The sequence below is a fragment of the Megalops cyprinoides genome, chromosome 7, assembly GCF_013368585.1.
Source record: "Megalops cyprinoides isolate fMegCyp1 chromosome 7, fMegCyp1.pri, whole genome shotgun sequence".
Lineage (NCBI taxonomy): Eukaryota > Metazoa > Chordata > Actinopteri > Elopiformes > Megalopidae > Megalops > Megalops cyprinoides.
The window spans coordinates 32,431,705-32,446,206 of record NC_050589.1 but is presented as its reverse complement, the minus strand read 5'-3'; the positions used below and the strand labels follow the sequence as shown (position 1 = coordinate 32,446,206).

Below are 14,502 nucleotides of genomic sequence, written 5' to 3'. Positions count from 1 at the left end.
CATGAAAAGGATATTGTTTGTGCTTGCCAGTGAAATTATGGGGGGATGATAATGATGTCTGATTGTTGGTGTCCAAAATGAGATGGGTTTCATAATGCACATGTGGCCAAATATTTCCCCTCCGCTTCAGACTTCTCAGCATTTAGCCAGTGTCATGAGGGTAATTCCAGCTGCAGTTTTATATAGCCAACATGTCGGGTATGGGCTGTGTCCCCTTGTAACCCCGGGCTGAGGTGTACTGTGGAAAGGGAAATGTGGGTAGACAGGTTATTCACACTGTTCTGATTTTAAAAAATAGGGGCAATGAAAACTCCACAGGTGTGGCAAGCACTCGTTCCCGAACGCTAATTGCGGTTTCTGCCCGGAGTTCAGACGTCTTCTGAAACGTGACGGACGTGGTGAGTTCGCCCTATTGTGCGATGCCACAGGCGCACGCCTCACTCAGAGCTACTGTAAGTTAAAAGGCCATCAAGGCGAGGTGGCGAGGTGGGGACGTGGGGGCGGGGGGTAGGGAGGGAAGGCCTCTCGGCCACAGCCACCGCTGCCGCTCCACTCCACTGGAGTTCGCCCCCGCGACCCTGTTTGTAGGTTAAACATTAACGGCGCTCATCTCTCGAACGTATCGTATTGCCGAGCAAATAGGCTGTAACGCGCCCCGCGCCGCTGCCAGATTCTGCCCCCAGCCGCACGCACGGAGACAGGAACGAGAGAGAGAGAGAGCACAGGGAGACAGACGGTGGGATTTGCAAACCAATCAGACACTGGATATTGCGTCTGGTACCTGTCGTTATTTCCAGCCTGCACGCCCGGGGCTTTTGAGTGGGAATGGCCTGACTGCTTGTCCAGCGGAGATCTCCTGCCCGCGTCTGCGCCGCTCAGGTCAGTGCGACGGCGTTCGGACCCGAGTCCTCTTTCCCTGGAGGCCACTCCCGCAGGTTACCGCTTAGGCTAACTCCCGGAGCCTCTGTCCCACGGGCGAGAGAGAGAGAGAGAGAGGGGAAACGATGACGCAAGAGCTTGTTTCGCCATTCCACTGGAGATGGAAAAAATCGCACGTTCGATCTGGTTAGCGTGTGGGATATTGCACTGACCCTGATTGCCTCCAGTTAACACCTTTCCGAGATCTTTGACAGGTATGAAAGAGAGCGGATAATGTTCAGAGGACCTGACGTGCTCTTTCTGAGGGTCAGACTTGCGTCCAGGTGATAATGGCAGGAATCAGTGTTGTGCAGTAGCTTACTTCTAAGCAAGTGCCAATTATTACATCACCTCTGGCATTTGGGGCCTGTTATCAGATACAGCATGTTGTAAGTGTTTCTTTAAACTGTGGGATTTAATTAAGGTTAAATTAAGGTAGTTAATTGATTTTTTTTGTGTTTTGTTGTACCAGTGTATGGGACAAACAAGCAAACTTGTAAGTGGTAAGTGTAGCTGGCATATAGGAGCAGAATATCTCTTTTTTTGGTAGATTTACTGGTGGAAAATTGCTTTCAAGATTCTTTACAAGATGTACAAGTCTTTCCGTGCTTAATTATGACAACAGTGCAAGTATGTGTGCTGACATTAGGTGTAGTTCATTTCTGTTTTTCGGTTAACTGGATTCAGCTGTTGTGAGTGAACAAGCGGACTTTTGTCCTTAAGTCTGAGAGATGTGGCACTTGCTCCGTAACAGGGTTCTCCCCGAGTTCACCGGAGGTTTTTAACGTTTCCGTCGTCAGATCAGGGCGGTGAATCATTTTCCGAAGTCCCGGTTCTGCCAGCGTTCGGTGCCATATTCCCTAACAAACGCGTTGCGTTCCTAAAATAAAGGCAGCCTGTTAATAATTATACCCCTTGCGTGGCTTCAGACTCCATTCCGAGGAGAAGCGCGGCTCAGTCCGGGGAGGAACTGGGTCAGGCTCTGGCGTCCCCCCCTCCCGCCCGCGGGGGGTTCTGGACGCCACGGGGGGAGTAACATCCGCTCTCTCGCGGGAGGCCCGTTTCTGCTCGAATCTCGGGGCTGTAGCGCACGCCGGGTTTTCCTCAGCCCTCCTTTCACCGTCACCTAAAGCAGTCCCCGGCAAATATTTACAGAGGCCTGAGCAGTCTTGCCCGCAGCCCACCCACCCCCCGCTTCAGTTTATACTTCTTCCACTCAGTGTTGAGTAGGGTAAATATCGTCCTCTGAAAGAGTTATCAAGAGCCACTCTTGTGTTCTGTTTTCTTTTCTTTCCGCTGCCAAGGGCTCCTCGTTGCCAGCGCGGATTGGCAGAAGGTTTTTATTGATTTTCTAATAGGCCAGATTTATTTATTTATTTATTTTTTATCGATTCTACATTTGAAAGATAGCATGATGCATATAGTGCCTATCAGTTTATATCGCCACTGTGACCTTGGAAAAATCACTCTGGATAAGAACGTATGCCAAATGATGATAATACTTATTTATCGTAACAGTAATGCGTTTTCATTGCTGTTGTGCGCTTCGAACGTAAGATTAATGTTCAGCACTCGGGGCCAGTTGCTGACAGGATAGCGAGTGGACGTGTTCATTATCTAAGCCCAGCGTTTCTCGGCTGGACACACTATGTGTCGCGGGCCTCTTTCCAGCTGAGAGCTGCGAGTTAGGACTGACTGAGCTGTTGAATGCTGATCTGTATCTGATTTCACCTAACTGGCTAGCCGCTCTGAGTCCCGTGCAAAAGCAGTCCTGGGAGAATTTGTGCAGGAGCAAAAAGGTACAAGCAAAGGTGTTTCTTTAAGCCATCTGTGTTCATTTGTGTGTCGTAAACGCATTAGTAATACGGACAGGTATTCAAGTTAATTAAGAGTTATTAGTTCTTCAGTATGGCTGGGAACAATTAATTTAATCACTGGCCTTAACTGAGACAGCTGCCTCAAATTTGTTAAAGGGGCATATTCCCAAAAGTATGGCAAATAAACGCCCTTACCTTTCTGTCAGCACAAATGCACCTCAGCAACACACTTCTTCCACAAAGAAATAACTGAGGACACGGCAAATAAAGGCCAGTTTTCACTTAACGGCTAAATCAAGCTGAATTAACGGGGAGCTCGTTTGGAATGAGAGCCAGAAACGTACAGTGTCACCGCCCCGCCCCTCCATACCAAAATGGAGGAGCGCCAGTTCAGAGCACCAGGCGGCAGCTGTTAAAGGTGAGGCTGTTGTGTCATCTTTGGGTGCATTTATCAACACTGTGGCCAGTTTGGTTAATCATTCCCAAGCCCCTCTGCGATAAGGAGGCTGCCCCGTACACCTGCAGTTGTTGACCCCTGCGGTGGACTTTACCGCTCCACCAGAAGGGGGCTTGGAGTGACCTATGGGGATGAGTGTGGGGGGTGGGGGGTGAGAATGTGGCACGGTCCCCACCATCGACCAATCGCAGGAGTCGGGTGCGGACATGCCCTGTTTGGGTCATAGCGTAGCCGGCCAATAACCAGGAGGGGACCGCACTGGGAGCACTGTCAACTCATTGGAGCCAGACGCCCCCCAATGCGCGCACACACACACACACACACACACACACACACGTACACACCCCCCGTGCGACGGCGAGGCCCGCGGGCTCAGTCAGGATTAGGCGGCCGTTTTGATCCGCCCGCTGAATGCCTCTCTAAAGGGATTCGGGGCCCTCATACCACGCTAAACCACAGGCTGCTTTTCACGCCGCTGTCAGCCGTCCAGCTCCGCGCCTGCCTATTCATCCTCCGTCAGTACAGCCAGCGGGTCCAAAGTTCATCGCCTCCGCCGAGCCGCTGCTCGTCCGGGGCAGGTCAACACCACCGACGTGTTTATTTACTGCCCCATTAAAACTCTGCCTGCCGCCTAAAACTTTTCTGTTTAAAAAAAAAAAAAAAAAAAAAAAAAATAGCGCAGAGGTCCGCTTAGGGGAAAAAAAATGCAACTGTGTCCTTGAGGCTGCTGAAGCATCTCCTTTTTGCAGTGTTATTATTTGTTCCATGACCCTCCGATAACTTTCTACCCTTTGTCCCAGTGCCATTTGTCAATTAAAATTAGACCGCTTGAAAAAGAATTTAAATTATGTTTTGCTCAGAACTGCTTTTAACATCAGCATTCACCTGATTATCACTGAAATTACTTTTTACCGCAGACAAATAAATGAACTAATTAACAGTGAATCAGTAAGTGGACAATTGCAGTTAATAGTCTAGAACTAAACTGGAAATGGACTGTCCTCTTGCCAGTTAGACAGCTAGCTATAGTAACTGCGACATCTATAGTGATAGCTCTATAGTTCTATAGTTCTGTGAATATGTGCATTGTAGCCACAGGCTTAACCAGCTGGTGGGTGGTACTGACAGATTTGGGGGAGGGGTGGGGGCGGTTGGGCATTGCGGGGAGTCGCGGATGGAGAACGGTTGGTCGGCCCCCGAGGTTTCATTTGTGTTTGGCTGCATCAAAGATGAGCGCTGAGCATGATGTGCAGAGCGCTCGGCGGGTGTCAGCTGGCCGTCGCTGATCTCAGATCGGGGGAGCGTGCGGGGATTTGGACGCGGCCCAAGGCTCTTCACTTCTGTCATCTCTGTTTCGCTGACCTCGGGACACCTGGTTGCCGAGGCCTGAAAAGCGGCACCGGGCAGGCTGATGCCGGGCTGCGAGCCGCGGTCCTCGTCCTGGCGTCCTTCTTGGCAGCCTCTTGCGCGGCAGCAGATGCTAACCAGCAGTCAGTGTTTTGTTATGGTTTCAGAGACGCATACTTAAGCTCTTGCCATACTCACACACATAGTTACCGCATTTCCACATAGTACCACGCGGTAGGCTTTGTTTGTGCCGAACACGGCGTTCCAGTGCGGATTATTTACTGAATAACTGAAGACAGGGGTGGCCTCCCCCGGGACCGGCCGTTTGGCTCCTTCTGTTCCCTCGAGCCTTAAGAAGCATCTGCCTGAATAGCACACACTTCTCACCTCCCGCCCCAAACACACACACACGTGCACACACACACACACACACACATGCACATCGGTTGGCCAGCAGCCAGCACGGCTGCCATTGTGAATCCGGGCCGGGCTTGCCCGCGCCGGCGTTGATCGAGGCAGATCTGCTCGCTGATAACGATCTGTCACAAATATGTAGACTTTTTTTTGCTTTTGCATATGCATCTTTTAAGTGTTCTCTCGGAGTCTTTGGTGTGGTTGCGCGTATGAATGAATCATCTCTCCACGGTTGGGAGAGCGGTAAGAGTTGGCGAGGCCTTGTGTCCTGAATTGAACTAAATGACGCCTGCTTTGGGTGACTCCTGTGTCACAGCCCGGGCTGTTGCCTTACACCGTGGCTTTTTCCAAGCTGTGATATGTTGATGGTCGTGTGCTTCTCCTGTGCTCCTGTATGGATGCCTCATAGTTAAGCACTGGCTCTTTCATACTGATGAAATGTCTGTGCCTGGCTGCCTAAACATGCATTGTGTGTGTGTGTGTGTGTGGGTAAGTGAGGGGATTATATGCAGGTAGGGAAAGAGGGGTACGTCTGTCCTTACGGTCTCTCGGCTTGCATATGGAGCGGAGAAGATCAGGAGGGGGCGCGAGGCGGGGGTCGGAGACTGCCCTATAAATAGCCCGCCAGAGGTGCGGGACGAGCGGACTCCTGACGCCGATGCGCAGTTTCTGGGAAACGGGGCGCTCCGAGAGAACACGCACGACGCAAACAGCGGCGCGCGGATGCCGAGGCACACGCTGCCCTTCCTTAAGCGCCCCGGACCAGCGTCGCCGCCATTTCCCTGCTTTTAAATAATTGCCATCTGAATGGATGCCATTAGTCCTGCTGGAAGCCTGGTTCCCGGTAAAGCTGGAGTAGTTCAGTTTCGTTGTCACCTCTCTCTCTCTCTCTCTCTCTCTCTCTCTCTCTCTCTCTCTCTCTCTCTTTTGCTGCCGGTTAGCAAAACAACGCAGCCTCTTCCAGGAAAAGGCCCCTGTAGCCCCCGTCTGGATGGTGCACACATGGAGCGGGTGCAGTACTGATCACTGTTAATAAAGAGGCTGTTCCTGTTTTTCAGACCCCAGTCTGGGGCCGAGAATTGGCACCTGCTCTGTGCTTTTGTTCCCAGCAGATCAACATACGACGCTGCTACCAAGATCTACATTATTCAGATCGTCGCAAGCTGACTGTTCTACAGTTTATTTTTCCTCTGTGTATCATTCACTTCCCAGCAACCCCCCCCCCCCCCAAAAACCTAACCCTAGACCTGCCCTCTCCTACCATCTTATTGTGTGTATCCATTAGCGCTGTGCCTGACTTCTTCTTGAACTGTTTGGAGAAGCCAGAAGGGGGATGCAGTGCATGCTGGGAGTTGATGCCTGTCATATTTTCGCCCTGCACCCACGAGGACGCGGCGAGCATGTACAGGCCATTCTGACCAGACGGATAATTGGTGCATTTCGATGAAGCCCACGCTCCGCGTTAGGGTTGGCGGAAGGCTCGGCGCTTCCTGGAACTCACCGTGCCGAGATCGGCGGTCCGGGGCGCATCCGGCAGCCGCGGCTCCTCAGCACCTGTGTCAGTCAGAGACGGCACTCTGGCGTTAATTAAATTGGAGAAGCGATACAGTAGTCTGCTCTCCACCTGCGGCCCTACCCTTGGTCTCTCACTTTGTGCAATTTGCTCTGTGTCCTATGTGTGCTTTACTCCATACATGTGTTCATACAGCTGGATTTGCTGAAGCAATTCAGAATGATTGCCCAGGGGGGTCCAAGGGAAGTGGCCCATGTGGGATTTGAGCCTACAGCCTTATGGTCATGCCCCCGGATCCCTGACCGCCGTCACACTGCTGCCTCTACCCTCTGAAATGACCCCCTCTTTTCTCTTCCCCCTCTCCCTCCCTCCCTCTCAGTAATGGACACCATGGCTGTGAGCACCTCGGCGCTGGGTCCGGACGAGTTTGACCGCAATGTGCCGCGCATCTGCGGCGTCTGCGGAGACAAGGCCACAGGCTTCCACTTCAACGCCATGACCTGCGAGGGCTGCAAGGGCTTCTTCAGGTAGGCACACAGGGGAACTCTCAGCGAGCCGACAGGCGGGACAAGGGCTCCTTCAGGTAGGCACACAGGGGAACTCTCAGCGAGCCAACAGGCAGGACAAGGGCTTCTTCGGATATAGGCCTACAGGGGCGCTCACAGCAGCGCAAGAGAAGGGACAAGGGGGTCTTCAGGGAGGCTTTCAAGGGCACTAGTCTGGGGGCCAGGAGGAGGGCAAAAGGCTTTTTCAGGTAGGCCTACAAGGGTAATCATATGCGGGAAAGAGGAGGAACAACAGCTTCTTCAGGTAGGACGATGGGGGTGCTATTTAGGGAGCAGGGAGAGGAGGACCAGGGCTTCTTTGGGTTAGGAGACATGGGTGTGTACTTGGGAAGTGAAGGGAACACGGGGACTTTTTGGAGCAGTGTCTGCCGTGTGCGGTCTGTGTGCAAACACGTGCACGTTCGTTCGTTAGTTAATGCTCGTTTCAGTTGGGGTTTCTCCCGGGAGCGCGAGAGGTGTGTAACGTTGCGCAGCTGTGTGGAATTTGATTCCCCCGCACCATGTGCCCGGTGCTTATGCCAGTATGTCTGATTTGTGTATGTCTGATGGGAGAGCTGTGGGCGCGGACGGGAGAAAGAGCGAGCTGAGAACGTTTGCACCTCGAGCGCTCGCCTGCTGCTGCTGCCGCTGCTGCTCTCATGAATCTCTGTCCCTACTCAGCTGTGTCATGCTGCCGTGCTGGTGTGTTTTTCCGATATGTGAGCTGTTTACCAGACCGCCCATCTCGCACACCTGGACTAACCCCCTCCATCTTGCGCGTGTGGGTTTGTGTCTGTATACGTCTGTAAGCTTGTGTGTGTGTGTGTGTGTGTGTGTGTGTGTGTGTGTGTGTGTGTGTGTGTGTGTGTCTTCGTGTCAGTGTGTGCGTGGGTGTCTTCATGTCTGTGTGTGTTTGTCTGTGTGGGGGAATGTGTGTATATGTGTGTGCCTGTGTGTGTGTATGTCTGCGTGAGTGTCTATGTCTGTGTGTGTGTGCACGCCTGTTTGTGCCCGTGTGTGTGTGTGTGTGTGCGTGTATGTATATGAGTGAGCGTGTGTGTGTGTGTGTGTGTGTGTGTGCTTGCGTGTGTGTGTATGAGTGAGCGTGTGTGTATCTGTGTGTGTGCGTCTGTGTGTGTGCGTGAGTGTGCGTGTGCGTGAGTGTGCGTGTGTGTGTGCGTGTGTGTGTATGAGTGAGCGTGTGTGCGTGCGCGTGTGTGTGTATGAGTGAGCGTGTGTGTGTATCTGTGTGTGTGTGTGTGCGTGTGTGTGTATGAGTGAGCGTGTGTGCGTGCGTGTGTGTGTGTATGAGTGAGCGTGTGTGCGTGTGTGTGTATGAGTGAGCGTGTGTGCGTGTGTGTGTATGAGTGAGCGTGTGTGTGCGTGTATCTGTGTGCGTGCGTGCGTGCGTGTGTTTATGAGTGTGTGTGTGCGCGTGTATCTGTGTGTGTGCGTGTCCGTGTGTGTGTATGAGTGAGCGTGTGTGTGCATGTATCTGTGTGCGTGCGTGCGTGCGTGTGTTTATGAGTGTGTGTGTGCGCGTGTATCTGTGTGTGTGCGTGTCCGTGTCCGTGTGTGTGTATGAGTGAGCGTGTGTGTGCGTGTGTGTGCGTGTGCGTGTGTGTGTGTGTGTGTGTGTATGAGTGAGCCTGTGTGTGTGCGTATCTGTGGGGCCTGCTGCAGGGTTGTGCTTGCAGGCTGCCAGACCTCTCTGTGTGAAGGTTGATCAGCGTGCACGCTGGCATGGCATGGCATGGCTCATAACGCCATGTTTGTTTGTTTTCCCAGGGGTGGGGAGGGGGCACGGGGTTAGGATAGGGTGTTCTCGCTGTTCCAGCTGCCTGTTTGCATAACCTCTGTGTGTGTGTGTGTGTGTGTGTGTGTGTGTTTGTGTGTGTGTATTAGCGGGGGCTTTGTGAGTAGTGTTTTGTAATAACCTCTGTGTTTGTGTGTGTGTAAGCCCTGGTTTTGCGGGCAGCATTCTGTAATAACCTCTCTGTGAGTGTAAGCCCCGGCTTTGCTTAGCTTTCTGTAGCTGAACGTTGTTTATTCTCGCTGCCCATTCTGTCCGCCCTGGCCTGTGTCCACCTGGCTGGTCTCTGACTGGGTGACCCGTCGGACCGTAGGCTCGGCCCGCGTCCTGTGAAGCGTCTGAACGTGTCCGTCTGTCTGTCTGTCTGGTTGTCTGTCCCCCGCCAGACGCAGCATGAAGCGCAAGGCCAGCTTCACCTGCCCTTTCAACGGCAGCTGCACCATCACCAAGGACAACCGGCGGCACTGCCAGGCCTGCCGGCTCAAGCGCTGTGTGGACATCGGCATGATGAAGGAGTGTAAGTCACTGCCGTTCACCGCTGTACTGAACACCTACTGACCACCTACTGCACACCTGATAGTGAATATATTCCCACTGTACTAAACACCTACTGCGCACTTGAGAGTCAGTGTAGTCATAGCGCACTGAGCACCTACTGCGCACCACAGAGTTAACACTATTCTGTTGCACTGAACACTTACTGCACACATAGGGAACGGTAGTTCAGTCATCTGAACACCTGCTGCACACCACGTTGTGAGCATGGTCCCTGGGCACTGAACCGACTGAGCATTGTGAACATTGTCTCAGTGTACTGAACGCTCACTGCACACCTCAGAGCGAACGCGGTCCCAGTTTACTGAACACCTACCGCACAGCACAGAGTTAGCAGAATCCCAGTTTACCGAACGCTCACTGCACACCTTAGAGCAGGGGTGTCCAAACCTCTCCTGGAGTACCCCTTGTCCTGCATGTTTTAGATCTCTCCCTGCTCCAACACAGCTGATTCAAATGATCAGTTTGTTATTAAGCATCTTCAGGAGTACATAACAAGTTGATCATTTGAATCAGCTGTGTTGGAGAAGGGAGGGATCTAAAACACGCAGGACAAGTGGCCCTCCAGGAGAGGTTTGGACACCCCTGCCTTAGAGTGAACACAGTGCCAATGTACTGGACACCTGCTACACACCAAAGAGTCCCAGCACCACAAACACTGGCCAGGCGGGTCTCCTGGCGGTAGACTCGCTGCCAGAGACCTGTGAGAGCCACTGCTGAAACGCTCAGCCAGCTCCAGCAGATAAATAAGCATTTCTACAGAAGCACTGATTTTCAGTCTCCACCTTTACAAAGCCCGTGGGAGGAGTTCAGCTCAGAACAGGTCCGTCATTTAAAGGGCATGAACCGGCACTGGGATTTGCATAAAGCCGTGCCCCGGAGGAAGGATGAAATCATCAGAGTGTTGGACATGCCCACACATCCCCGTCTGATGCCCACAAGGGTAATTAATGAGGAACGGTGTGATCGTATCATTCGTGATTGAATTTCAGGTCAGGGTTGGCCGTGTACCTTTGTCATTAACGGAACACAGGGAGACAACCTTCCAGTGCAGGTTATTGTAGGGCTCAGAGGACGGTGTTGCAGAAATCACTGTGCAGGGTCTAAGCTTCTTAACTCATGGTGTTCCTCCCCCACTGACCTGTAGCTACGCTTGTTCTGGGTGGGGCTCTGAAAGTGAAACGCTATGAGCTGTAGAACATATATCACGTCAGCCTTTCCCTACCACATCTTTGTAGAGGTGTACCATGCTTTTAGACAGTGACAGATCTATGTTTTCCCTATCACAGCTTTGTAGAAACGCACAATGCGTGGAAGCGGTGAAAAGATCTGTGTTCCTCACTCAGATCTTTTTAGCATTTAGGTAGCGATCGATTAATGTTTCCCTCTCATGTCTTCATAGAAGTGCACCATGCTTTTAAAGTCGTACATGACACCTAACTGAGACGTCACCACAGGTCCCAAACAAACAACAACAAAGGAAGAGAGAGAGGAGAGAGGGAGGGAGAGAGAGAGAGAGAGAGAGAGAGAAACAGAAACAATAACTCTTTCTCTAGCCTTTTACACAACAGTTGGTCTGACCCACATTTCATTCACCAGAGAGGAAGGGGCTTTGCAGCGGTGTCATAACCTCTAATGAGTTCCAAAAAAGACAAGAGGATGCGCCTCAAAATGGCCTCTCTGTGTCCTCAGCGATATGAGCAGTTCAGGCCACGGGGTCAGCGGTGGGGATTGGTCGGGCGGTTCGCGCTCCTGTAACAAACAAGGAGGCGGCCACTGCTGCCGGTCACCGTTGATTGGTCATCGGACGGAGAACGTCCACTCAATCGGTGAACTCGGGCCTCTCTGAAAGTAGCATCAGTAGTGCAGATTGTGTAAAGTGTGAGGTGAACTGCCCTAGCTGAAGGCCTGTGGGAGTGGAAGCTGCTCTGCCTGCCTTCTGCATGCGCTGGTAGATGGTTTGTGTGCGTGTGTGTGTATGTGTGTGTATGTGTGTGTGTGTGTGTGTGTGTGTGTGTGTGTGTGTGTGTGTGTTTGTGTGTGTGTGTGAGAAGGCGCAGGGCTCTCCTTTTTAATTTCCTTTGTTTTTGCCTGGCCGTCGGGATCAAAGCTGTGCCGGCCCGATTCCCCGGGGGTCTCTTTCCGCCCCACACTGCATAAACGTTCCCGCCGGTTTTCAGCGTCTCTCAAACAGAGGGGCGGCCCTGCTCCGCGAGTTCCGCATATTGTCCGCTGCCGTTTGTGCGGGTTCCAGGAGATCGGGCGCGAAGCCCCCGGTGTGGGCACGTTGGGAAGGCAGGGACGACGTGGGCCCGTGCCGATAACCTGTACCGCCGGCCGCACCAGCGTCTGGAACAATCTGTGCTGCCTGCTTAAAACACTCAGTGGGGGGGGGATTTGTGGGAGAAGAAACACTCCGCTAAAGCTTTTGCTTGGACATACTAACAAAAAGGACGTTTGCCCTGGCCGTTGATGTGGAGTGTATCCAACTGGATGCTGTCCTGTTGAGTTCATTGTCAGATGCTTTAACACAGTCAGCCCGCTGTGTTTTTTAGTAATGGGGCAGAACTTTGTGCAGAGTCAGGTGTCACCCCCACATAAGGTACCGTTCTGCTGAATGAATAAATAAAGCTCCATTGACATACTTTAATTCAGCATCCGTATCGCACTATGTATCATATATAGTACTGATAATTTTTCACGGACAGGTTATAAATGCTCTTTCATCATGCTGTGTTTTTCGGTCCTATTTTGATTACTGTTGCTGTGAAAAATTGCCTGGCCTCCAAATGTCTCCAGTTTTCAGCTGTCTCTGGACTTGAGCATTGTCCTGCCTTTGTGTTACAGTCTGTTTCAGTTTGACTGCTGGATCTGTAACAATAGGTCATTTTCTTCTGAAGAGAATTTCATCATTTATAGTAAACAGAATCAGGTGTGAGACTGTTGGGCAGAAATCATAATAATTCGCATCTTGTTCAATTTCCCTCTCTCTCCCTCCTCAACCCTTCCCCTCTCTCTTTCACTGTTGCCTCCACAATTTTCATTCCGCTCTCTCACCGTCTTCCTCTCTCTGATGCTCCCTTCCTCCTCCCCTTCTCCTTTCTTCTCCTTACCTTTCTCTCTCCCAATCTCTTCCCCTCCCTTCCTGTCTCTCCCTATCTCCCTCGGTCCCTCTCTCTGTGTCTCCCCTTCCTTCTCTCCTTGCCTCTCCCCCTTTCTCATACCCCCCCCCCCCCCCCCCCCCCCCCCCCATCACAGTCATCCTCACAGATGAGGAGGTGCAGAGGAAGAAGGATCTGATCATGCGGCGGAAGGAGGAGGAGGCGGCGCGGGAGGCGCTGAAGCCCCGCCTGAGCGAGGAGCAGAGCCAGGTGATCGCCACTCTGGTGGAGGCGCACCACAAGACCTACGACGAGTCCTACTCCGACTTCACCCGCTTCCGGGTCAGTCCCCTGCGCCTCCCCTGACAGCTTGCAGCACCCCACGGCCTCATCAGCACCCTGCTGACCTCTGCTGCTTTCTGTCTGTCCCCGTGTGTGTGTGTGTGTGTGTGTGTGTGTGTGTGTGTGTGTGTGTGTGTGTGTGTGTGTGTGTGTGTGTGTGTGCTGCAGCCACCGGTGCGGGAGGGCCCAGTGACGCGCAGTGCCAGCCGTGCAGCCTCGCTCCACTCGCTGTCCGATTTCTCCTCAGACTCCTTCAACCACTCCCCAGGTGAGACACACACACACACTCACACACACACGCACGCGCGCACACACACGCACGCGCGCCCTGCAGTCAGGCTCAAGCAGCTCTGCAGCTGTTCTCTTTGAACTTGTCACTGAAGTCATGCTTTTACATGTTACTTTTGGCTTTCCTGATTTCTTCCTTGCGTTTACTTTTGTGTGTCCCCGCCTTCCTGTTTTGGGAGGATCAATGGACCCTCTTTCCTTCCCCCCCTCCTCTTGACTCCCCTCTTTGTGCAAGATGGAGCTAGTCTCCTCTATCCTCTGTCTTTTCCTGTCCCCCTCTCCCCCTCCTATCCTCCCCACTTCTGTGTGGGGTTGAGCTGATATGTCTCCCCGCTCTGTCCTCCTCCTTCCCACCTTGCTTTGCCCCACACAGAGGGACAAGGAGAGAGGCGGAATTGACTTCTTGTCTCACCTACTGTTGATCTTGCATTGGGCGGGGCCAGCACATCTCACCCCTCCTCTCATCCTTCGTGTGGGGCGGAGCCGGTCCTCTCGCCCTTCGTGTGGGGCGGAGCCGGTCCTCTCACCCCTCCTCTCGCCCTTTGTGTGGGGCGGAGCCGATCCTCTCACCCCTCCTCTCGCCCTTTGTGTGGGGCGGAGCCGATCCTCTCACCCCTCCTCTCGCCCTTCGTGTGGGGCGGAGCCGGTCCTCTCACCCCTCCTCTCGCCCTTTGTGTGGGGCGGAGCCGGTCCTCTCACCCCTCCTCTCGCCCTTCGTGTGGGGCGGAGCCGGTCCTCTCGCCCCTCCTCTCGCCCTTTGTGTGGGGCGGAGCCGGTCCTCTCACCCCTCCTCTCGCCCTTTGTGTGGGGCGGAGCCGGTCCTCTCACCCCTCCTCTCGCCCTTCGTGTGGGGCGGAGCCGGTCCTCTCACCCCTCCTCTCGCCCTTCGTGTGGGGCGGAGCTCATCCTCTCTCTCCCTTGCAGAGTCGGTGGATATGAAGCTGATGAACTTCAGCAGCCTCCTGATGATGTACCAGGAGAACGGCGGCAGCCCCGAGTCCAGCGAGAGCGAAACCCCCAACCTGTCCATGCTGCCCCACCTCGCCGACCTCGTTAGCTACAGCATCCAGAAGGTCATCGGTTTCGCCAAAATGATCCCGGGGTTCAGGTGCGTGTGTGCGTACGTCTGTCTGTGTGTGTGTGTGTGTGCGCTTGCGCGTGTGTGTGCACGTGCCTGCCTGCCTGCCTGCCTGTGTGGATGTGTGTGGGTGTACGCACAAAGGGTTGGTATCGGCGCGGCGCGACCGCAAGGCTAAGCACAGCACACGGTGTCCCTAATTTGTGCTATAATTGAGATATAAACAACGCTACATCGGAACATTCTCCGCAACCTGTTCGTCGGCTTGCGATGTTGCAACCCTTTAGAATTGTGGGTAAACAGAACAGCAGCGC

The 14,502-nt window shown here is 53.2% G+C and overlaps 1 protein-coding gene across 4 annotated transcripts in view; it reads left to right on the top strand.

Moving 5' to 3' along the window:
• LOC118781422 (vitamin D3 receptor A) overlaps positions 1–14,502 on the top strand; it is a 37,239-nt gene that overhangs the window by 17,374 nt on the left and 5,363 nt on the right. The window contains exons 1-6 of one of the 4 annotated variants that reach the window (XM_036534459.1): positions 595–879; positions 6,846–6,993; positions 9,211–9,341; positions 12,638–12,822; positions 12,991–13,090; positions 14,035–14,218. In XM_036534459.1, coding sequence (XP_036390352.1) covers positions 6,848–6,993; positions 9,211–9,341; positions 12,638–12,822; positions 12,991–13,090; positions 14,035–14,218 — 746 coding nt within the window. In that variant the 5' untranslated portion in view covers positions 595–879; positions 6,846–6,847. Of the gene's footprint in view, positions 1–594; positions 880–1,095; positions 1,134–2,264; positions 3,154–6,845; positions 6,994–9,210; positions 9,342–12,637; positions 12,823–12,990; positions 13,091–14,034; positions 14,219–14,502 lie in introns of those variants that run through there. The other 3 variants (XM_036534458.1, XM_036534457.1, XM_036534456.1) reach the window with 3 other exon arrangements.